This window comes from Montipora foliosa, chromosome 13 (genome assembly GCF_036669935.1).
Source record: "Montipora foliosa isolate CH-2021 chromosome 13, ASM3666993v2, whole genome shotgun sequence".
NCBI classification, from domain to species: Eukaryota; Metazoa; Cnidaria; class Anthozoa; order Scleractinia; family Acroporidae; genus Montipora; species Montipora foliosa.
Window position 1 is genome coordinate 26161385 of NC_090881.1, and position 22500 is coordinate 26183884.

The following is a 22500-nucleotide window of genomic DNA, read 5'->3' on the forward strand; positions in this document are numbered from 1 at the left end:
TATTAATAGAATAACATGAGTTCTTCTTAGTTATCGTTATGACTTCAAATGTGAATTTTTGAAAATAGGCCGTCTTGTTCGTTCAAGAAATGGGGACATTTCTTTTATTAATGAAATGCTGAGTGAGTACGGGTGCCAGTTCAAAGACAAGTGTCGTTACATAGCCGTCAAACTCCCACCAAATCTAAACAAACAATTTGACTGTAAAACAATCAGTTCGACTGATTTTGTTGCATTGTGTTTTTTCGATAAATAAGTGTACGACATCGTGTACATAATCTGTGTTTCCGTTTTAAGGGAGTATTTTTCTACAACGAGGTCTTTTAAGCTTTTTAAGATTAGGAAGGAGTAGGGGAAAAAGGAAGCTTTGGACCTCAGATTGAACTGTGAAAATTTACAATTTGTTATCATCGCATTTGAAAGCTCAGTCACTTCACAGTAGTCAATTTGCCAAGTCCTCTTGATAGACTTGGCAAGATTTTGCAATCAACTTTCCACCCACGCATTTTCCGTCCGTCTGGTAACCACAGAATTTCAATCGGTGTTTCACGATATTTACAAGTAATATGAACCTTCACGGCTCAATCGCTTCTACTGATATTTCATTTAGTAACAAAAACGTTTCATAACTTACCTACAAAAAAAATTAGCCAAATCAAAGCGCATTTCCTTAGTCGAGGAAGATGAATCACATGGAACATTAGGATCTTCAATTCCATTCAGTAACGTCTTGTTTCCCAAACGTGTCCAATGTTGTCCTCTTGCAATATCTGATTCGTTTGGTATTGTATAATATATTTGGCCATGACCAACCAGCGCACCTAACAGACCTTATATTGATTAGTGTGTCTCATTCACTGAAAAGCTTTCAACAGGAAACAGTTCCGCAACCCTGCCGGCCAAATTTGCGATGATAACTGTTGCATATATTGTTGCATCGTATGCAAACATTCCTTTGGCACTTTGTTGGCATTTTCCGTGTACACTGAGTCTGTTGGTCTCTAAGAAATTTTTTTTTTGTCTTTCAAAACAAACAGTCGCTTCAAGTTTATTAGACAGTTTTTAAGGACAAAGGGAACTTCTCATGTAAAAGAGACGTCACGTCACGTGCTGAACGCTTGAGAACAGCCTCGAATGTTTTCTTTGTCTTCTTTATGTTCCATAAAATTTAAACTTAGAGGGTTCTTCAGTAACAGGAGCTTGTGATTCGGATCATACAACTACCATATCTCTCCTTAGAAACATCCTTGTTTTAGACTGTCTGCTTTCCCGCCAAGTATTTTGCCTCTAACTTAATAAAAGCACACTGTCGCCGTTTACCTCACGTACGCATAAATTAAACAAGAACGATGTATGCAGAGATGTTTTTTTCCGATGGTGACTCGGGAATACTCGGGAAAAATCCGAGTATCCCCGAGTCACAAGCGGAAAAAAATTCCTTCATTTCATTCACCGGGGTTTACAAGAACAAGAATTAAACGAACAATATAAAAATGATGGACATGAATTTAAAAACACTTGTTCGCTCCTAGCCGAGAGTTCCTGACATAACTCAATCCATATTTAGTTCTGAAATAGTTACGATGAAGTAAATAGAACTCAATATTCAAAACGTCTGCTTTTACCCCGTTTTTAAAGATACCTTTGAATGGCAGATCGAGGTGAACTGAGACTGGGTTGTGTAGTCACATGACACTCATCGGTGTACTTCTGTATTTACGCACGCGCAGATAAAATCCTTGTGAGAAAGAAAGAGAAACAAGCAGTAGCGGAGTCTCTGGGCCCTTTGACGGAGCGTTGGCCTTGAGGATGAAGCCCGAGATTTCGACTCCGTGTCGCTTACACTGCCCCGGGTATCGACTCCTTGTTATCTATCAGATAGCCCCCCTTCCCCTCCCCCAATCCTCCCGGAAAGACGGAGGGTCTTGTTCCCAACTAGGCTGTGAGGAAGAGAAATGTCTGGCTCTAAACCGTTTGTGTTGGGACTCTTTCCGACAGGGCGATTCCATTTTTACCTAACTACGACTTACAGTGATATGAATTGCAACATGAAGGCCCATGACGCTTGAGCATGCGCATTTGCAACGATCACAGAAGTGTTCGTTTGATTCCCGATTGGCTTTGTAATTGGCCAACAGTTTTGTAAACTTGTCGTAATTTTGGGAAATGTGACCCGCAGACAAGATCTTCCCTCGATCCTATGCTTGTTCGATTAACCATCGCTGAGATGGGCATCACGAGACCGAATACAGGGGATAACGCTATTAGATTCCTCATAATATTTAACAATTATTCACCGAAGTGGATATTTACCTCGCTGCTTCGCGGCTCAGTAAATATCCACCACTGACACTGAAGTGAATGTTTTTATATATTCGATAACAGTGAGATAATACAGCACAGAAAGATGATTTTAACTCATTTATTCGTGCAACGATTACAATATTTTCGGGCGCGAGTCACGCGCGAATTACTCGGAGGTGAATAGCAAGGGTTTTTACCTATGGTGCTCCGCGCGCGCGGGCGTAGTTCCGCTAATATATATGAAAATAATTTACTCAGTTCTGATTGGTCAAAGAATTGTGGAGTTCCCATGTAACACGAGTGAAAATTGCAAATGCACGTTTCCAAGTTTGAATGGCTTGTGAACGATGGTGTTGTAAAAGTTTGAATTTGATAAACGTAATCTGTTTCAACCAATCAGTCCAATGAACTTCACAGAAAATTATATCGCGCGCTGTCAAAATTTCAGTTGTTTACATTTACTATCATCCTTTTTCATGTATATCATTAATAACGTATCACATGATTTCTCGTGTAATTTGGTATAAATAAGCACTTGTATATTTTTCAGACTTCAAATTGCCTCTCCCAACGGTTTCTTGAAGAATTTACTCATGGTTGTTTGTATCAAATTGCGAAGGAAATCATGCGATTACCGACACTAACATTTCACTCCAATTCACTTAACTTCATTTCACTTCATTTTAGTTAATTGTTGTTGTTGTTGTCATTTATTTGTTTGAGCAGGTTGAGTTTTTGGCAGCTATTCAGATGATGTGGACCTGCTATACCCACCCACCCATACACTCACAAAGGACGGCCACGCGGCACTTAAGTACCTTTGGGGAAACTGTATAGTGTGTGCTCGTTTAGGCGAATTAAAATCCTTATCTGACGAAAGCTTAAAATGACCAATTCACTCTTCCAAACATCAATGATAGGTGTTAAAATTTTTCTCTGCTACGGGACTCTTACATTCCTCAGTATGACAATTACCTCTCCTTTGTCAGGCTTCCTCATACATTCCCTCTAGTCTACTATGGGAACCTTTTCTCTATCTCCTGCGAAATGAAGCGTATTCTTTCTTCGGGGAAGCTCACATCTTTATACTTCTCGAAGTGCGCTTCCAATTCTTCTTTAGCGTGCTCTTTGGCCAGTGTTTTTAACTTATAGTTAAACAAATGTTTTTCCTCGTCCTCCAAATACTGCATATATTCTTCCTTATTATCAATGTCCGATCCAACCTTTGTACAGCATCGTTCAATACTAAGTGCCACCGTCGCAAGAATAGTGACAGCTATCAGTAAGAGAAATGCTATGATCTGTGACTCTGCTTTTGTGGATGGTAAATCGGCGGCGTAGGTTATTGGCTTTTCAAGGGGATAAGTTTGGTTGAAGGATACTTCTGTTGGACCAAGTCTGTAGCAAACGTAGTACTCGGTATCCAAAAAGACAAACAAAAGCCACGCCACTGGAGGTAAGGTACATAGATAAACATACTTTCGCGATCGCTTCCAAATAGTTTGACGTTGTTCTTTCGGAAGACGACAACACCCTGACATGTCTTTCCAGAAGGACTTTGATAACATTAAGGCAAAGCAGAAAAACACCAAAGAGGGAGCAATCATGAAAAGCAAACTGTATATTTCGTGATTCATTTGCGGACAATGGAAGATCAACTTATTTGTCCCCTGTTTGAAACCAAAAACAAGCACTGGTATAACCACATTCATCAATGGAAGTTCCAAGTTCTTCAATTTGTCCTTTATGGCGGAAATCCCTTCATTTAATTTTGGGTAGTTTTCTATATTACCCTCCATTTGTCAGTCTATTTGCCTCTGACACAGTCAGCAGTGTAACAAAAAAATGAAGATTTCTGTTCTTGGATAAGATATCAACAAATGACTCCTTTCTATAACTACCGGTCTGTACCTGTTACCAGTAGTCAGTTTTTCCACTGGTCAAACAGTGTTACATATCCTAAGAGAATTTCTGTGGTAAATCCGAATCGGTTTTCAAGCGTGTATCTTTATATACTCGGCGGTGTCCCCACCCCAACACTTAAAATCGATTTCGAAATGGCACTATCTTCGCCAATCGTACTGGTGCCCACCTTTCGCCTCCTTCGCGACCAAGGAATATTTTACGGAATAATTATTTCAATATAGTTGCTTATTGACGGGTGGTGGTCTTGTTAAGTGACAACTTTGCATTTTTTTGTCTTCTTAGAGTATGCCAAACTTTCAGTGTTGAAATTAATCCAACTGGATTTTCAATGAGAAACGGTACCCGTGAGAACGATCTCGCGGATTGTCCTCTCGTTATCCATTAAGGACCATTAAGAACAGAGACAAAAATGCTGATTATAAGAGGAAGACTCGAGATCTTTCAGGTCGTTAGGATAACCATTTATTGATAGGCAAGAGCCCTTTATCACAAAGACACTGATATGCTGGTAGCAACTGAACTTTATTGATTTGAGCTAAACTACTTTTATTACATTGAGAAGGTACGCTTTTCACACTTCTTGTGTTGTCTTCAACATTGTGCGGGATTGCTGTGAAACAAATTAATAGGATCTTCGTTAGAGAAACAGACACAATTACGATAACGTGATAAAGAATCAAGGGAGAAAAAAGACCTCCCAATCTTTTATCAGTGCCAGGTATCCTTTCGCGATAGCCCGTCAGTTTTAACAAGACACACAGGAACTCATTAGAACCCGGCCCATTCACAAGTATCCGTAGCTTTAGTTACTTGCGGACTTTGCTCCAGGGCTCTTCACGCAACACGTGCACTTGTCCTAGAGAAAGCTTGGGAACGAGGTTGCGAGTCGCTAAGAAGACAACAAATTGGAAGCAAGGTAACCACTTCTTAATTTTGTACCAACCCCGCGGTCTACAGTACCTCAGTTCGGGCTCTTTAATGATGACGGGCGGTTGATCCGTGAGACTCTAGGGGCTTGACAGATATGCCATGCTAATGAGGCTTAATGTCACTCCCCGGGTGATATGGCTGTGCGTATACGTATGGTATTGCACACCGCGGGATCCATGCAAGGTGTGCATGAGCTTACCTAGCTTCCAGTTTGTTCGCATGGAAAGCTAACGCAAAAAGATACATTTGACGTGCGTCAAAGTTATGGAAAGGCGGTCCTTTTCGCGCTTTTGAGAGCTGGACTTCATTGTCTCTGCTGTATATTTTTTGTGGCCATTGTTATTTGAATCAATAACAAGAGAAGATGTAACAGATGCGTCCTGACCCGATCGGAAAGGTGTTGGCGCTTGTCTTTATCGGCTGGTGTGTCAAGGCTGTATGGATGGCGCAGTGGTGTGAGCACTCGCCTCCCACCCATGTGGACCGGGTTCGATTCCCAGACTCGGTGTCATATGTGAGTTAAGTTTGTTGGTTCTCTACTCTGCACCGAGAAGTTTACTCCGGGTACTCCGGTTTCCCCTCTCCTCAAAAACCAACATTTCACTTGATTTACTTTCATTGTTAATTTCAGTTTACAATGTCCCCCAATTAGTGCTCCAGCGCTAGAACGACTAGCCACTTAAATAAAGTTCCTTTCCTTTGAGTGTCTCGGGATATCGTGGTTTTTCCCCACCGCGACTATGCCCTTCTTCAAAGCAAATCCAGCCACGAGAGCTGTTTGTAAGTTGTAAGAGTTCCGTCGTGGTCCATTATTTGAAATCGGATTTTATGACGGCACACAATATTGTGGCCCAAAATGCCAGAATTTTCTTTTCCCTGACTCCTACTGCGGGACACTAGCGGAACTTCATCAACTTAATTACAAACTTTTCTAAGGAATCCTAATCCTGGCATATCATACACTACCTCAAAGTATGGCTACCTCAAATTATTTTTTGCATAGCGCAAATCGACCATGACAAGGAACATCCTCGTTATTCTGCAAGGTTTCTCTGTACCTCTTATCCTTGTCATCATTCACACTAAAAAGAAACAATATTCAATTTCAATTCAGGAGTGCTTTTGTGGCGGTTAGTCTTGACTGATTTCGAGTAAAATTTGAGGTTCCAGCTTCAAGTAGGGGCGACTTTTTTAACAAATAAGTTTTCATGTCCTATATTTGACATATTTTAATATCGAAATGTTTCTAAAGAATGACAGTTAAATTCTTTTCGCATTTTTTCCCGTTCGCCTTGTTAAAGTGGCTAAAATAAATAGTGAATATGGCTCAACTCTCGTAGCAAGATTAAATTTCTAGCTACTGATCTAAGTGGAAAACATCTGTTCTACACGATGTATTTTACCTTTCAAAGTCTTCCAAAGTTTCCACTTCTGCACCAGGAATTACTGACTTTCTTAAGATATCGAATTTATCTCCAAGTCTGCGTCTGGGTCGACCCTCCATCTCGTGGACAACGACAACAAGAAAAAGCACAAGAAGAACGGGTTTCGTAGTTACCATGGTTGTATAATGAAGATGGTTGCCTGCGAGAGGAACAACCGGAAAGTTTTAACGAGTATGGTGATCTACCAACCGAATACTTCGCACGACCGTATCAGTATCACATCAATACACTCCCGGGTTTCCGTTTCCAAAGCAAACGATAACATTTGTTTTCCTTCCCCATCCCTCAATCATGCGATTTCGACGCGGTTCCTGGAAAACTACTGGCGCAGCTGCGCAACTGAGTATATTTATGAAGTATTCACAATGACAGGATCAAATCGAGCTCGATAAGACCTGACAAAAAATAACTTTAGTAAAACATTGAGAGGGAATCTTTTGGTTTAATAGACACTCAAAAGAAAGAGCTGCCATGCTTACGAGTGTTTTTTCAACATAAAGAATACAGAATAGAATGGAAGATGACAGAATGACTCAATGCGCAATAAGTTTGAAAATGGAAGGTTGGCATGAATTGATGAAATTACTAAAAAACTTTTGAAAGCCCAGCTTATACTTTTAGGATTCATCTTCTCTTTTAACGATTTGTTTGTCCCTGTTCCCGCGAAAGCCGCTTTTCATCATCTTGACAGCCAGAGTAGACTCCTCAAAAAGGATCTTTAAGAAAATAAATATCCCCCTATGAAGCTAGAAACACCATAAACTGAGGTACTTTTAGCTCACCGACTCCTCTGTGGTGGTTTCAATACCCCTATAAAATACACCAACTTTCCTCGTGACACAGCCGGTGTTACTTGAAAATTGTCTTTCTTGGATTTTCAGCACTGAAAAGACAATATTCTGCAAAGATAACCTGTTTTTAAAAATGTCTTGAATATTGACTGAATTTGCTGAGAACCCTGCTGAGTTGTGTATGCACAGTAAATTATGCACGGAAAAGTTAGCGAATACGTATTTGTTTTCTTTTAAAAGATTGACATTTTCATCCTTGCAGACTTGTTCTTGACTTCAAAATAAAAAAAAAAAAAGCTATCCTGGTTTAAGTTATATTTTTTTGGCCTTTTTTTCGCCGACAAAATTCCTTACTTTCTACGAGACTGGACTGGTCACTAATTCCTAGATTGATTACATTGATACAAACCAGTGTTCACTGGCAGAAAAATTATTGTTAACCAAGCAACGCGTAGACTCTTGTTAGCCACATTTCTTTCCCTACTTACTTTTTCTGTGGACTTTAGCAATAAGGACTGCAGTTCGTGCAACTGTCAACGGATCTAAATGGCGAACAGAACACAAATTAATCTTTAAACAAAAAAGATGATCAGTGCGGAAGCGACGCAATCGCCATTAACTGGTTCAATTTAACGCAACTTTCGGCCACAAAAGAACCACTTAAACATCAAAGAAAGTGTCAAGTTTAATAAAAGATATTGTTTGGTCTTGGCTTCAGGTGAAGCAATTTAAAAGCTTACATTCTATATGAGATTCGTGTTTTTTTTTTTGAAAAAGAGTAAAAGCGGATATTGTTCCGATTTTTTCCCTTCAACAAACTTTGATAGTGGAATGTTCGAGAGCAATTGCTTTTTTTTCATCAATTTCCGAAAATATTAATCAAGTTTTTGAGGTATTGTTTCATCTTTTTCCAAAAAGAAAAATGATTTTTTTTATCCATGTCAGGAAATAAATCGATCAAATTAGAGTGACAGATCGGTTCGATAATTATGTACAGGTGTAGATCTCTCCACCGGACGATTTTCGTCATCTTATGCATATCGATTATGTTTCGAAACGTCTTTTCAGTGATGATTTATTTTATTACTCCATTTATATATGAATTGTTCCAAAATGATGGAAAAGTTCCTGAAAACAAGACAAGTGATCTAGGAGTGACATTGTCTTAATGTGCGAAATAGTTATGAAACATTTTCAGCACGTGCGCTCTTTTAAGGAAAAATGCTGCAGATCTTAGAAACCATGCCGTCAGCGCCACAAACGTGCTAGTTTAAGCCATGGCACTCCGAAATCTCGGTACCGTTTTTCGGCCGGCGTACGACACGGTAAATTGTTCGTGGGTGAACAGAACAAAGAGAAGGAATATAAGCACCCGTGCCAGAATATGTACTTATTGACTGAGTGGGAGGGCCGGACTGGAAAATATTTGGCGCGAGGTCATGGCGTACGGACCGAGCGCCAAATATTTTCCTGTCCGGCCCGACCTAAACTCAGTCAATAAGCATTTTATCATATGGGCTCTTTACACTATTTATGAGCACTCAGAAAGAAGATGAAGTTAGGACAAAATAAAAAACAAAAATATGCACAGAAAATTTATCTAATACGTTGTTTGCATTTGGTTTTCTGGCTGTAAATTAATTGGATGTTAAAAGCGACGAAATCCCCTAAAATTGTATCGCACGGAGTAGTACGTGTTCCTAGTAGGGCCGTACGGCTTTTTCCGGCCCTGCTCGCGCTAATGCGTACGGCCCTCATACGGGCATTTTCCCAATAGCTTTGCGACAAAAGCGCGCGCGGGGCCGTACGGGCCATACGATAAATTATAGGCTTCCGAGTACGGCGCTCCAAATATTGGAGACACCGAGAGCGTTTTCAAAAAATTGAGGCGAAGAGGTGGCTTTGTGCCCTTCCCACTTTGCAAGGGACTTACGACCTTATGGTTACGTGACTACTGGGCGGATGTGTGCATAAAAATTGAGCTCATTGCCCTGCGGTATCAATTTTTTTTTTTGGAACACCAATGTGACGTCCGTAATGCCATGTACCCAATGCTCCTTAATGCGTAGGTGATCTACAACCCCTGGGGCCCGTTTCTCAAAAGTCCCGAAAACGATTCGGGCCCGAAAAGCCATTTGTGAAAACTACCAACCGCTTGTTCTGGAAAGCCGATCTTTTAATACGATTTCAAGGTAACAAAAAGAAAAATAACTGTGAAGTTTGACGACTTAAATCCTCTCCGTTCTTGAGATACAAAGGGAATTGTGACACCCGAAAATGGCCCGTAAAGTTTCGGGACTTTCGAGAAACGGGCCCCTAGACAAAAATCGTTTAGACTTCTCTTTTGGACAATATCTGCAACAAACTCCCAACAATGACAACAATACCCTATCTCCCTTCCCCACCCAAAGCAATGTTGTTTATAAAGAAGTGAAAATGACCGAGCTATTCCTCCGCATTGTTTGGGGGGGGGGGGGGGGGGGAAGGTAGGCGGGAAATCCGTTACAAGAAGAAGGAAGTAAAAAGTTTCTCAATAATTTTGCCCAATATTGTAGCGTTATACCAAAAAATGCTTGCAAAGGAGCCTACACATGGTGTTCATACTCTGCACTGGATGACATTGTGTCCTGCATAAATCGCAAGGGTGAATCTTTAAATAAATAAATAATAAATAAAGATAGACTCACGCAACCATTATATGGGTGTGCAGGGTGCAAAAGGGTGTGGTTTTAAGCACTTAATGTCATTATTATTATTATTATTACTATTATTATTATTATTATTATTAAATGACTTTTCTATTTTTATTTTATTTTTTATTTATTTATTTATTTGGAAGTTTTAAAACAGTTTTAAACAGAGAAATATCTATATTGCTCGTAAATTTATAGTTCTTACCTTTTGGAGATATTTTAATTTTTGTAAATATTATTATTATTATTATTATTATTATTATTATTATTATTATTACTATTATTATTATTATTATTATTATTATTATTATTATTATTATTATTATTATTATTATGAAAACATAATCCTAGGGTGAGTTGGTCATGTAAAAGGTCCTCAAAAGAGGCAGTTTATCACGAGAGAATTCCGCCGCCATGGCAACCCCTGGACAGGACAAATGCAGTTTTTTCCCCGCTCAATAAGATTCCCGCTCGAAGCGGCCCTTTTTGCAGTCCACTGAACAACTCTTTTGTAATAGAGAAAGAGAACATTTTAATTTGTTCACCATCTGGAAGTAGCATTACAAACAATCACCTGCTGCTTCTTTATGGTGTGTTTCATTGGTAAATGTGAATACTTACAGTTATAGTACAAGGGCAATTTGATTCATTTTCGATTAATCCTGTGCAATAATTTATCTCTATCAGTCTTAGACGTTTTCCTTCATGTGATCTAGCACTAGGCTGACAAACAAACGTAACGATTCAAACTTGGAGAAAAGAGCTGTAGACAGTCACAATGTTCAACAATTGAGCCCGTTTGCTTTTGTTTTGTCATTCCGAGTTCCACAATGAATTGAATGAGTTTTGTATGAAAGCTTAAGAGCGTCCTCAAAAACAATGGATCTTAAAAGATGTCACACGTTTTTATTTTCACGGGACCCAGTAAAGCCTTCCCTTTTGGGTGTGACATCGCAGCAGTCATCTGATCTGCGCACAAGCCATTGGAAGATAATTACGTAGATCCATTCGTGGCAGAGGAAACCTGCAGATAAAAAGAAAATTCCAGTCGGCGTGGAAAGTTAACTTTTCCTAAAATCTAATGACCTCTTTCTGACTTGCAAACAATGGAAATAATGCTTGGTTGCACTTTTTGGAGTGAATCTGCTGTCTTATTCTGATTCAAGAGTGGCAGTCTCCGCTGCACTTGGGGCAGATGTAGTCGGTGATAGAGGGAATGAGCTGTCTGTTCCCACGTTTAGATTTATAGTTCTTGTCAATGACCATTACTGCGCCTTTCAATAACATGCGGACTCTTAAATTCAAAGGTCAACCGACAAATGCGTTTTTCGCTACTGTCAATCAAATGTTCGGCGGCTCCTCCAAGCTTCCGACTATTGCCGAGCGTGCAGTAATCAAATCAAATCGTTGAGCCCAGTTCAGACAGTATAGTCAGAAGCTGGGAGGAGCCGCCGAACATTTGATTGACGGTAGCGAAAAACGCATTAATTTGTCGATTTTAGAGTCCGCATGTTATTGAAAGGCGCAGTAACAGATGAACAATACCCTAACAAGACTTGTACATGTTACAATGTGCAAATAGTTAGAGTAATTATTACTCTTCTGTAATCTGAAATTTTAGTAGTATAAGCAAATACCCACGGAAACAGTTGTCAATGCTGCATCTTCCGTATAATAGTCAAGGGAGTTGTTCATAGATTAACTATTACATCGGTTTACCGTCGACGGTGCGTTTCCATGCTCTTCACTGTCAGCGTGCAAGGTGCTTGATGTTAGACTTAATATTGACGACTCAGAATCCGTGCTGCCTGATACGTGACCTTTAAACAAGGAAGTGTATTTATTTTAGTGTAACTATATATTCAACACTAAGGTCTCCTTAGAGAGCATCCAAACTTAACTCTCTTCGAAAAAGAGAACCGTGTAAACCTTACAATAGCCTATATTTTCAGTTCCTTTGTATTTGAATAGGACTTTTGCAACAAACTGGTCACATGACTGCCAAATGCCCCGCTTGAAGCTGGGGCTTTACGCACTCAGACAATTTTTATGATGTAATCCGTTGACAACAACGACCAGAATAGAAATGAAATCATGACATTGGTAAGACTACAAATAAACTTTAAGCAGATCAAATCAACTTAAATCAGATGTTGATGAGAGGGGAAAAGCCACAGTACCTGAAAAAAGACTTCTCAGAGCAGAGTAGAGAACCAACAAACTAAAGCCCCATAAATAGAGCCCAGGGCACTGACACTGACCCTACTCTCTCAACTTTCAACTTAAGCATGTTAAATTTATATTATTCAATCGGTTGAACCTAAACTTACTGTTTTCCCCTCTGTCAACAGAGAACACATCATCTTCAGCATAGCCATGCAAGGGAGTGTTGTCTTTAACTACCAATCCACCAACAGATGACAACGTGCTTGATCGGGAAAGCACATACCAAGGCTGCCCATCTGAGCCCCTAGTCCATCGTGGCCCGGGTACACTCACCATTGGAGCCTGAGAATTAGCAAGGTTGGTAACGGTATTTGTGGGGGTGTATGACCTCGGAATGTCCAAGGGATCAACAGGGCTGGGTCCATTCAATGAGGACCTGACAAGGTCCCTGCCAGGCAAGCCCGCCAGCGAGCCACTAAATGACAACTGACCATCTGAGCCTGTTTTAGTATTTCTTTCAAAAGCAATGCTTTCTAAAGGCTGGCTCCTAACAGATGTACTCTTGATAGAGTTTTCTCCTGACTCATCACTAGTGGATGTTAATTTTGTTATCATTTCAGTCAGTTCAGATAATGAGGACAATGGTGAACCAGCGCTACCCACAGAACTTAAACCAATGGTTTCCGGTGGCATTGACATGTACTGTGCTCTACTTGAACCAAACCTTAACTCACTTGTTGATGCAGGCTTAGGCGCAAAACCGATTGAAGGCAAAGCAGTTGAATTTACACTGGTAGTTGGCGGCTTTTCAAATGCATCCAGCCTCTTTGAAATGTTATACAACCTGGCCGTTCTTGTTAGCATTCCCGAATTCGCAATGTGACTGTGATTCTCTTTATTTCTTTCCAAGCCAGTCGCTTCCATACTCTTTTCCAAATATGCAGGTACCCTCCTGTGAAGTTCTGGTACATGTGAAGTGCTTTCGTTGTAGGGTTCTACCGAAGGAACATTGCTCTGTGAGGCCAGGTATGTTTTTGGTCTTGGGCCTTCATCAGGTTTGTTAGGTAAGTCACTGTATCGATAGATGCGGTTTCTCTGATCTTCAAAGAGCTGCCGCTCTTCCTCGATCTTTTGCTGATAAAAATCCACATACCCAGGTGAGTAGTCTGTACTGGACTGCTGGAGAATACCAGAGCTCTTTGGAACACCAGCTGATCTACTAATGGAAGCATAAGTTGGGGTACTTTCCAACAGCGTTGCTGCTGTGGTGTGACTGCTGGAAGTTATGAGATACTGTGCATCCGTCTGTTGGACAGCAGATGACTGTGAAACTCCTGTGACATTGCCTTTTACAGATCCATCAAATGGAAATGAAGTTAGAGGACTTTTAGAATCCTCATGTATTGTTCTCCTAACATGCAAGGTTGAATGTGAGTCACCTGATACCTGAGGAGCTTGGTAAGATATGGCTGGGAAAAATGGAGAAGGTTGAGTAAACGCTGTTGATGACGGTGTTTTTGGAACCATGGATGAAACGGGTTTAATGGTGCCAGTGTTTCCAACATCAGCATAAGGCGACTGATGTGGTGAGGCAAATGGAAAAGGGCGAGCGAAAAAACGTGTTGGACGTGTTTGTGAAGTTTGTGACATAGTGGATGTTGTACTGAGTTCAGATGACATTGTCACACTGAGTGACAGTGTAGATGGTGTTGAGACTGAGGGTGAGTCCCTTTCTGGATGGGTGTGGATACTAAATGGCACATTTTCCGCAACTCTGCTTAGCTCCTTTAAAACAACCTTTTCTCTTTGCCTCAATTCAGCTGCTTTATCAGCCGTAGCTTGAGCGGCTGCCAAGGTGCGTTGAAATTCTGAGGGTAGCCGTCTCTCTGTTTCATCCGATGTTAAACTTCCAGTTGTTGATGACTCCAGCGCCTCTGATATCAATGGAGAACTTTCCCGTGAAGATTCATGAGAGTCTGTGCCCAGATGGACGGTATCTGAGGTTTTTCCAGGGCCATTAACTTCCTGAAACAAAGAAAAATGTCTTAAAGTGCACTGCCGAAAATGGCCCCTTTTTTGTAAGCCTGAGAGGCCAGGAGAAAAAGGGTTTTTTTTAACATGCTCTTTGCTTTGACATTGCCCTGCACTTTCACAAATAAAATGAATGATAAGTGGTTAAGAATATTTAAGTGGAAGTCATGTTGCTTCACTTTTTCTTTGCTATGCACTGCTGATTTGTCACAAAAAAACCTTGAGAATTCAACTTACAAACTCTGCTTGAGGTAAGGCCCCACCATAAGGCCCTCTGCTTGCTGATGACTCCTCCAAGAACTCTGTTTCCGTGGCCCTCAAACCAGGTCTCAAGGATTCTTTGGGCAACGCAGCAGGTCCATAAATTCCAGACAGCTGTTTCTGATAAAGCTGAAGCTCTTGCTCTAATTGTTGCTGCCGGACAGTTTGTTGTTGTAGTCTTAATTTGAGTTTTTCTTGCTCTAGTAGTGCCTCTTGTTGGGAAAGCCATACTGTGGGCTGAAATCAGATCAACATTTAATTTTTAGGGCTAAGGATGTTGAGGCTTTCCAGCTTTTCCTTTTAAAGTGCACCTAACTCCAAAGTATTTCTTTTGCAAAAGTTAAATGCCTAACATATATTTTACCTTTGCTTCTCTAGATTTTACTTTTAATAGGCCCATTGAGGTACAAGAGAGTAACAAAGCTGACATTCATTTGTCCTATGGCCGAGCTAGTGAGAGTTCTGGGTCTATTCCTTCAATGACGCCAACAACTAATTTACATTAATTTGCCAAAAGTTCTTTCAAAACTTAATGCAAAGGAGTTTATGACGTCATCAAAGGAATGCGCCCACGCATCTCACTGCAAATGATTGCAAGCATCTTTCTCTTACAAACCTTATGAGGCACATTAAAGGCCCACCTTCAACTGACAGGCATTGCGTGCTGCAGAAAACTTTTCATATACGAAAATTCCACCCAAAGCTGAGATTCGTCCAATTAGATCGCTGCGATAAGCAATAGGAATTTCCGCAACAACAATAAACGGTCGAAAAGCCTGTCGGTTGAAGGTGGGACTTTAAAAAGTAAAATCTAGAGAAGCAAAGGTAAATATATGTTTGATATTTAACTTTTGCTATTAAAGTAAATATTTTGATGTTAGGGGCACTTTAAGGCTGGCAATTGCTTCCATCTCTCAAACAACCATTTCTCTTTTCCCAATATCCAACAGACTGATACGAAAAGGTGCTGGTAAGTCTTTGACATCCTTAAAGCTAAAAGCAAACGTTTTCAAATTTGCACATTGGTCTTGTAACTGTCAATCAGCATTTGGTGCTGTTACAAAATGCTGTTTTGTTACGCTCAATTGTCTCAGTTTTCTGTCCAGTAACTGGCATGCTCATTGCAAAACTGCACTTCTCCTGTGATGATGGAGGTAAGAGTTGACTTGGTACAAATGCATCAGGACCAGGGACCAGGGCCTGCCAAATTTTTTTAATTGTTTGGAAAATTGTGGCACTTTCTTTCCTTGTCAATGAAGTCATTCTCTTAACTTATACAGTAATATTAAATTTGTAATTATTAAGTACTGACACTGAGAATGACTTTGGACAATTTCAACTGATAAATCATTATTTTTTCAGTTCACTAACCCACACTGCTCTCAATTCCCACCCTAATAAGACACAACTCCAGTTCACTATGCTCTCTACCCCAAGTTAGATGAAGGGTAGTACCGAGGATTGCGGTAAAAGTTAAGAATCCGATCCCACCAATGCATCGGCCAACATGTTGGCCAACGCGTCGGTCGACACACCACCAACACACTACCGACACGTCGGCCGACACATTACCGATGCGTTGAAAAAGATAGGTTTAGGCTTTCAACAGTTGAATAAGGCCCAAATGAGTCACCGACACGCCACCGACACGCCACCAACGCACCACCGACGCACCACCAACGCACCACCGACGCATCTTATACGTTATAAGATTAAACAGCGGCCAACGCGTCGGCCGACAGTTGACCAACAGTCGACCGACAGTCGACCGACGCGTTGGGCGATGTGTTGGCCGACGCGTTGGTGGGATGGGATTCTTAACTTTTACCAGGATTGCTTTCCAGCATTTGAATAATCCCATATACAACAGGCCCCAGTTGTTCAAACAATGGATAAAGCTATCCAGCCGATAAATCACTATCCAGCGGATAAACACTAGCAAAACCAATTGACTTATCCATTGGATAGTGATTTATCTGGTGGATAACGCTATATTAATGAATGTTGTTAACAGGATTTCCTCTCCCTAAAAAGATACATACAACAACTCCTGAAGGTGAGGTAGCATGTGACCTCTGTGCAGCTTCAAGTGGATGAAAGAGTGTCCGTAAGCTCCCCTGGGATTGGTCAGGTACATCCATGTCACCTTCTTGAACACCACGGGTATGTCCATTGTCAAAGGGTGGTCTTTTTATGTCGTCTGATTTCCCCTCAACTTGTGGTACTTCTGACACTTCAGGTATTTCATGTCTGCCGTCAGCTGCTTCCTGTCCAGATGAATCCTCTTCTGGAAGGCTATCAGGAGAGGTAGAGAAAGGAATTGTGTGTGGAACTCTGTAAAAGGAAAGCAAGAGAGTGAAATTGGTGCAACTTAACTTTTTTTTTGGACAGAAAGGACCCAGTACTGCCATGAAAAGGTTTGCCTTTAAAATAAGTTCTGTCCAGCTGTGGTGGGAATGTCTTGAGATCATTGGAAAGACAATTTTCATCAGCTATATTGCATAATTTATGCATTTTCTGAAAAAGCACATACTAAGCTTGGGATTGAGGGTAAAGAGATGAAAGAAAGTTAAAATACAAATGAGGACCCTTCATAAGGCCTCATAATTGAAGGGATCAAATCTTACTCAGACCACTACCCAGAGTTGTTCAGGGTCAGTAGATGTTTTTGCAATAGGCCATTTCCGAGTTCATATCCGCCTCCTCTTCAAAGCGAGTCTAAGTGCAAAGTTTTTGTGATGGTAATTAGTTCTACTTTACATATGAATGAGTCATGAGAATGACTAGTTTTCATAAGAAAAACTTCGCACTTAGACTCGCTTTGAAGAGGAGGCAGACATGAACTCGGAAATGGCCTATTGGCTTTATAATACTGGTCTGCCAATTCTCCAAGTCTATTTTCAATAATTTAAATAAGTGTCCGATTGCCCTGAATTTCATTGATGAAGCCAAAGTACTGTGCCATATCCAGAGGTCAAGGGGATAGACAAAATACCAGTAACATTTCAAAAGTATATGAAAACAGATTAAATTGCACCTGTATTCTTGCTTGCTTGATGGAGGCAGTGTGGATGGCAAACTATGAGGAGGCCCTGTTATAAACAAAACTTATATTGACATGGACCTTCTCTTAGTGCATTGAGAGAATCACATCCCCTTCTCTATGGGTCCAAAATAAATAAAGTATCATTATATTAGGTCAAAAAAACTTGCCACAAATTCCATCTTAATTGAAAGTGCAGAATGTTATATAAAAGGAAAAAAACTCTTAATAAAAAGGAGCGGAGAATGAGTGCAACCACAAGGAATAAAAAACTGGCCTATTGCTTACGACTTTTTTCTCTTTTTTTATTGTCACATGTTTTAGAGTATTTCCCTCACCCTCTGTTGTTCCAGCAGTTGGACTTTGAGTATCATCTGCTGCAGACTGCCTACTCTTCCACTGGTCACGTTGCCTCTCAATCTTTTGCAATAGGCGTTGTAGTGGATCTGTGAAACAACCACAAAAACCAGACCTGTAGTTAGAGCACCTCATTACAGTATACAGAGTAGTGTGTAAAAAAAAAATAGTAAGAGGTACACTAACAGGTACACTTTATTAAAGTAATGAAGTGTCAGGTTTCCATTCATGATCAATATTCCTGGCCCATTCAGTGCCTTGCTTCATACTTTGCATCACTACACACTACCTTCAGAAGGTGCCTTCGGAGCTTTGTCGTGTAGGTGTGCTCCTTTAGGCTTCATTTCTTGATCACTGTCACGTTCTGGTATTTCTGTGCTTCCATTAGGACCTATAACGTCAGCAGGTATCTCACGGAATGGCTACAAAACAATAACCTGTGAGTGACTGGACAAAAATACATGACTATTGTACAGAATTGACCAAGAAAATCAAAAATAAAATCCATATTTGTTGCTGAAAAAATGATCATACATTCATGTACTTCAATAGTTCAAATGGCTATTTAAGGCCAACTTTTTTTTAGGTCAATGCAACACACCTCTGTGTCCCTTTCATGTTCTTCAGCTCCTTTACCACTCCCTGAAAATGCAATAAGTATGGGTTATTGACCAAGCGTGAGGTCAAGATGACTGGATATTGGCCAAGTTCTTTTTTTGCGTGTTTATGGACCGAGACGAAGTCGAGGTCCATAAACACGCAAAAAAAGAACGAGGCCAATATCCAGTCATCTTGACCGAACAATCTTGGTCAATAAAGGATTTATTATATGACTTAAAACACCAAAAAATGATCTTTGATCTTGCGGGACCAAGCGAGAAATCCCGAGCGGGCAGTATCGCTCCATCTTGCCCGCTCGGGTAGCCAATCAGAGCGCGCGATTTGGTTCATCTTGCCCGCTCACGGAGCTAGTCATATAATAAAATAAGATTATTGTCCAAACGGTTACATGTTTGGTTTATTACTAAGCAAGGAGAGACTCATGCTTACACCAGGTGATACCTGCATCAAGACCTGTAAGTCCAAAAGCCTCTTAAGTAATCACCAGCCATGTAAAGAAACATATGACATGACACAGTGGCAATTCCCACAAATCAACCAAATGACTTGACTCCAAGTTGAGCAGGCACCTATAGATGGTTTTCACCTGACGTCACAGCGGCCATGTTGGTTTACAGAACAATAGAGAAAAAAGTCTCTTGGGAATTTGACTCTATTATAATGCAAAACATGAGCCATAATTTGCTATTGTTTTGTACACCAACATGGCCGTCTCATACCATCTATTGCACCAATTATTGGGCAGTCGAAGAGGAAAAGGACAAGAAAAGAGGGAGGAGGAAAAACAAAAGAGGGGGATGAAAAACAAAACAAAGCAGAAAAAAAACACTCTGAGCACCTACTTCTCAGTGCTATCATGATAAATAATTATTGGTGGCTTTGTTAATATTGCATACAACTGAGAGACTATTTCACAAGACAGCAGACAAAACTAAAACACAGCATGACATATTCAAGTCTTATTGTACATAAGAAAGAGCTCATCAGAAACAGTTGATTGCTGTGAGCTAACACCCACCTGAGTTTAAGCTATCTTCAGATGCCACATCTAAATTCTCAGGAGGTTTAATAGCAACTGCCAGATCACCCATATAACCTGAAGAATCACAGATACATAAAATTCATGAACAACATGTATCTAAACTTCAACTAGCAATTAATTCTCAGGCAAAGATCAACAGTCAGCAACAACGACGAAATTAGAATTCTCCCATCGTAATGGAACCTACCCTGGAAGAAAACAATGGAGCACTTTAAACTTCTTTCAAAAACTCATTAATTAACCCATTGACACCTGGAACGCCCTAGAATGCTCCCAGTTGACGAGTAAAATCATCTGGCGTCAGACAGTAAAATCTGTTTAAAAGTCCCACTCCCATAAGAAAAAACTCATGAGCAAAACAGCCTGTCAGTCTATCAAACCTGATTAAAAAACAGTGGTGCTCATTTTTTAAACATTACTTAAAGGTTCATTATCAGGTCTTTGAAGAAGACCTTCAAAGTCTATATTTTGCAGGTTTTCAATAGGGCTGAATAACTTGAAAGTACGTGTATCAGCAGTCCAGATAGCAGAGATGTTGCAGACATGGGTTTAAATTCCTTGCTTTATTGAATCCATTAGTACACTCTGACTTATACCGAAATAAGCTGAAGAAATAATACCAAGTAATAACAATATAGTGGCAAATAAACTAAAGAACATATGATCTTAATTGTAGACAGGAGTCTGTGGGATGGGTTATGCACAAACAGGACAGAGGAAAGTCATACAAGGTATGACTCCAGTCTGGAGTATGACCCCTCTGACTATTACTCTGGATTGTTCAGGATACTTTAAGCTCCTGCTTTATACAGTATCTCAGTTACCTGTTTGCATCATGTACATGTCTTCAAATGCCTGCTCTAAGTCTCTCTGTCGGTCTTCAGCATCTTCCAGTCTTTTATGAGGTGGCTGAAATATGCGAACCTAAAATAACTTTCTGTTAGAAATTTATTTCTCAATTGCAACAAAGATGTACAATGTATTTGCAAAACCCAAAAATGAATCAATATGAAAATAGATACAGCAATCCCTGAATACCTACAGGAATCTTAGCAACAGCATCCTGTCTTCGTTGACGATCACATCTCTCTAACTGGTCAAGTTCTTCCATGAGATTCTTGCGATCCTGAGAAAAATGTAATACACAACTTCAATCTATGATGCCTTGTGACTTTACTCTAACATAAACTGTGAACTATTCAAAAAAAAAAAAAAGGCTGAAGACTTTCAAAATGAATGACTATTCAGATGTTGATCACTAGCCACAAGCTTACCTCTTCCAACTGCAACTGTGCCACTGCGTGCTTGTGCCTGAGGCGAGCCTTCTCAACTTGCTCTGCTTTGTCCCGTTGCACTTCCTAATTAATAAAATTAATACAATTTCTTAAAAAATATATGTCTTAAATTGGAAATTTTAGGTGAAGGTTAAATTGCCTATTAGCCAATAGGATCCGTCCGCATGGCCTGTAATGGTTTGTTGAAATCATGCAGCACATGAGAGTACGGTTTACTTAAGTCACCATCAGACAGGTCGCTAGTTTATTGCAGGATTCCTCACCGAGCAGTATCACTCACTCAATCACAGTTGCTAAGATTCTTTTTTAAACACCCAGCTGCAGGTGGAGAAATTTTGGAGATTCGGAACAGAGTAGTTGGGGAAAAGGGATGGAACAGTGTTTCAAGAACTTGCCTCCTACTAATGTGACCAGGGGTTCAAATTCTAGTCTGTGACAAAAACAGAAGATGGATGAATTTCTCTTGGTGTCAGACCCACTCCAAGGGTCTCTGGTGTCCAGAGGAAGCTTGACTGGCACTCTAAGGTGGATAGTACTTGCCAATTAATCACTTCTGATTTAACCAATCAGAATGCATGAAAAGCACCATTTACTATTACAGTGTGGTTAACCCATTGACTCCTGGGGGTTCCCCTTTGACGAGTAAAATTGTCCGGCGTTTAAGACAGTCAAAAGGTTATACTCATAAAAATTAATTATTATAACTGTAACTCGTAATACTTAACTGTTTCATAACATCCATTAACCCACAAATGTATTATTAATAAGTGTTTCGAGCAAATCAGTGCATCTTACTAACTTCCATGATAACTTGAATTCGTTCTTCCTCATCTTTGGCAGCTTCTCTGGCATCCACCTGAAAGGTGAAAGTCTAGAATAAAATTTGCTTGGCAGTACTTTCTAAAGCCCTGGTTTTATCAAAGAACTAATACTTTATGGTTGCAAGACTTTGAAAGTAAATTAACCTGATGTGAATCCAAACCACGTTCCACTTGAACAAGAGTATGTAAATGAAATCGGGATGCTCCATAGTCATCTGCACTTTTCTGCTCTGAGTTTCTAGAATCTGTGTTTAAATAAAAATAACATATTTGCAATACAGCACTGTACTAAACCCGTCTGGTACTTAAGTACTATGTCCTTCCTCAATTAAGCACCTTCCGGCCGTAATTGAATGTTCTTTGTAATGTTATTTTTCTCTATAAAGGCATCCCAGTAGAAAATATAAGAATACTGTGATATTTATCTGGTAGCTATTATGACCTGAAGGTTTGTAGTGCAATGGTTTCAATTTATCAATAATTTGTTCAAGGTTGACATACCTTTCTTCAAAAAAATGTCCTACAATGAAAAAAAAGAATTGATAGATGTTTAAAAAATACAATTTATTTTTTTATGGCTTTAACTTCTTGATCAAGCACTCTTCAAAATTTGGATTTCGTCAAAACTTTACTCAAGTATTTTTGAGATAAATTAAACATGAACTGAACCTGAACTGGATCCACAGAAGGAGGAAGAGCAGCGACTTTAGCTGCACGAAGTCGCTCAATTTCCAAAGCCTGTTGTCTAGAAAAGCAATAAAAAACATTACAAAT

General features: G+C 40.0%; 3 protein-coding genes and 1 long non-coding RNA gene across 5 annotated transcripts in view; all 4 read right to left on the bottom strand.

Annotated features, from left to right (window-relative positions):
* Nucleotides 1-1154, bottom strand: part of LOC137983061 (gamma-aminobutyric acid type B receptor subunit 2-like) — a 20646-nt gene extending 19492 nt beyond the window's left edge. Inside the window, exon 1 of the mRNA XM_068830236.1 lies at nt 635-1154. Coding sequence (XP_068686337.1) covers nt 635-719 — 85 coding nt within the window. The 5' untranslated portion in view covers nt 720-1154. The remainder of the gene's footprint in view (nt 1-634) is intronic.
* Nucleotides 1155-2513: 1359 nt separating this feature from the next.
* LOC137983068 (calcium homeostasis modulator protein 6-like) lies at nt 2514-4397 on the bottom strand. Its single transcript, XM_068830245.1, has one exon. The coding sequence runs from the start codon at nt 4101-4103 to the stop codon at nt 3321-3323; it is 783 nt and encodes a 260-aa protein (XP_068686346.1). The 5' UTR covers nt 4104-4397; the 3' UTR covers nt 2514-3320.
* A 336-nt stretch (nt 4398-4733) lies between these two features.
* On the bottom strand, nt 4734-8024 carry LOC137983070 (uncharacterized). Of its 2 annotated transcripts, XR_011118887.1 has the most exons (5): nt 7885-8011; nt 7388-7504; nt 6564-6744; nt 6127-6242; nt 4734-4840 (listed from the first exon to the last, which is right to left on the bottom strand). It is a non-coding gene; the product is annotated as an uncharacterized lncRNA (long non-coding RNA). The 2 variants fall into 2 exon arrangements; XR_011118888.1 differs by lacking the exon at nt 7388-7504 and having other exon boundaries at nt 7885-8024.
* A 2580-nt stretch (nt 8025-10604) lies between these two features.
* The window catches only part of LOC137982293 (serine-rich adhesin for platelets-like), a 17225-nt gene continuing 5329 nt past the window's right edge, over nt 10605-22500 (bottom strand). Inside the window, exons 8-24 of the mRNA XM_068829369.1 lie at nt 22396-22471; nt 22228-22246; nt 21871-21971; nt 21705-21761; nt 20885-20968; nt 20653-20736; nt 20435-20534; nt 19587-19664; nt 18549-18589; nt 18237-18369; nt 17929-18036; nt 17585-17639; nt 16590-16881; nt 14524-14784; nt 12420-14280; nt 11809-11909; nt 10605-11113 (exon numbers count right to left, since the gene is read on the bottom strand). Coding sequence (XP_068685470.1) covers nt 11084-11113; nt 11809-11909; nt 12420-14280; nt 14524-14784; nt 16590-16881; nt 17585-17639; nt 17929-18036; nt 18237-18369; nt 18549-18589; nt 19587-19664; nt 20435-20534; nt 20653-20736; nt 20885-20968; nt 21705-21761; nt 21871-21971; nt 22228-22246; nt 22396-22471 — 3481 coding nt within the window. The 3' untranslated portion in view covers nt 10605-11083. The remainder of the gene's footprint in view (nt 11114-11808; nt 11910-12419; nt 14281-14523; nt 14785-16589; nt 16882-17584; nt 17640-17928; nt 18037-18236; nt 18370-18548; nt 18590-19586; nt 19665-20434; nt 20535-20652; nt 20737-20884; nt 20969-21704; nt 21762-21870; nt 21972-22227; nt 22247-22395; nt 22472-22500) is intronic.

Excerpts from the sequence above, each read along its gene's own strand:
- LOC137983068 (XM_068830245.1), bottom strand. The coding sequence starts at position 4,103 with ATGGAGGGTAATATAGAAAACTACCCAAAATTAAATGAAGGGATTTCC.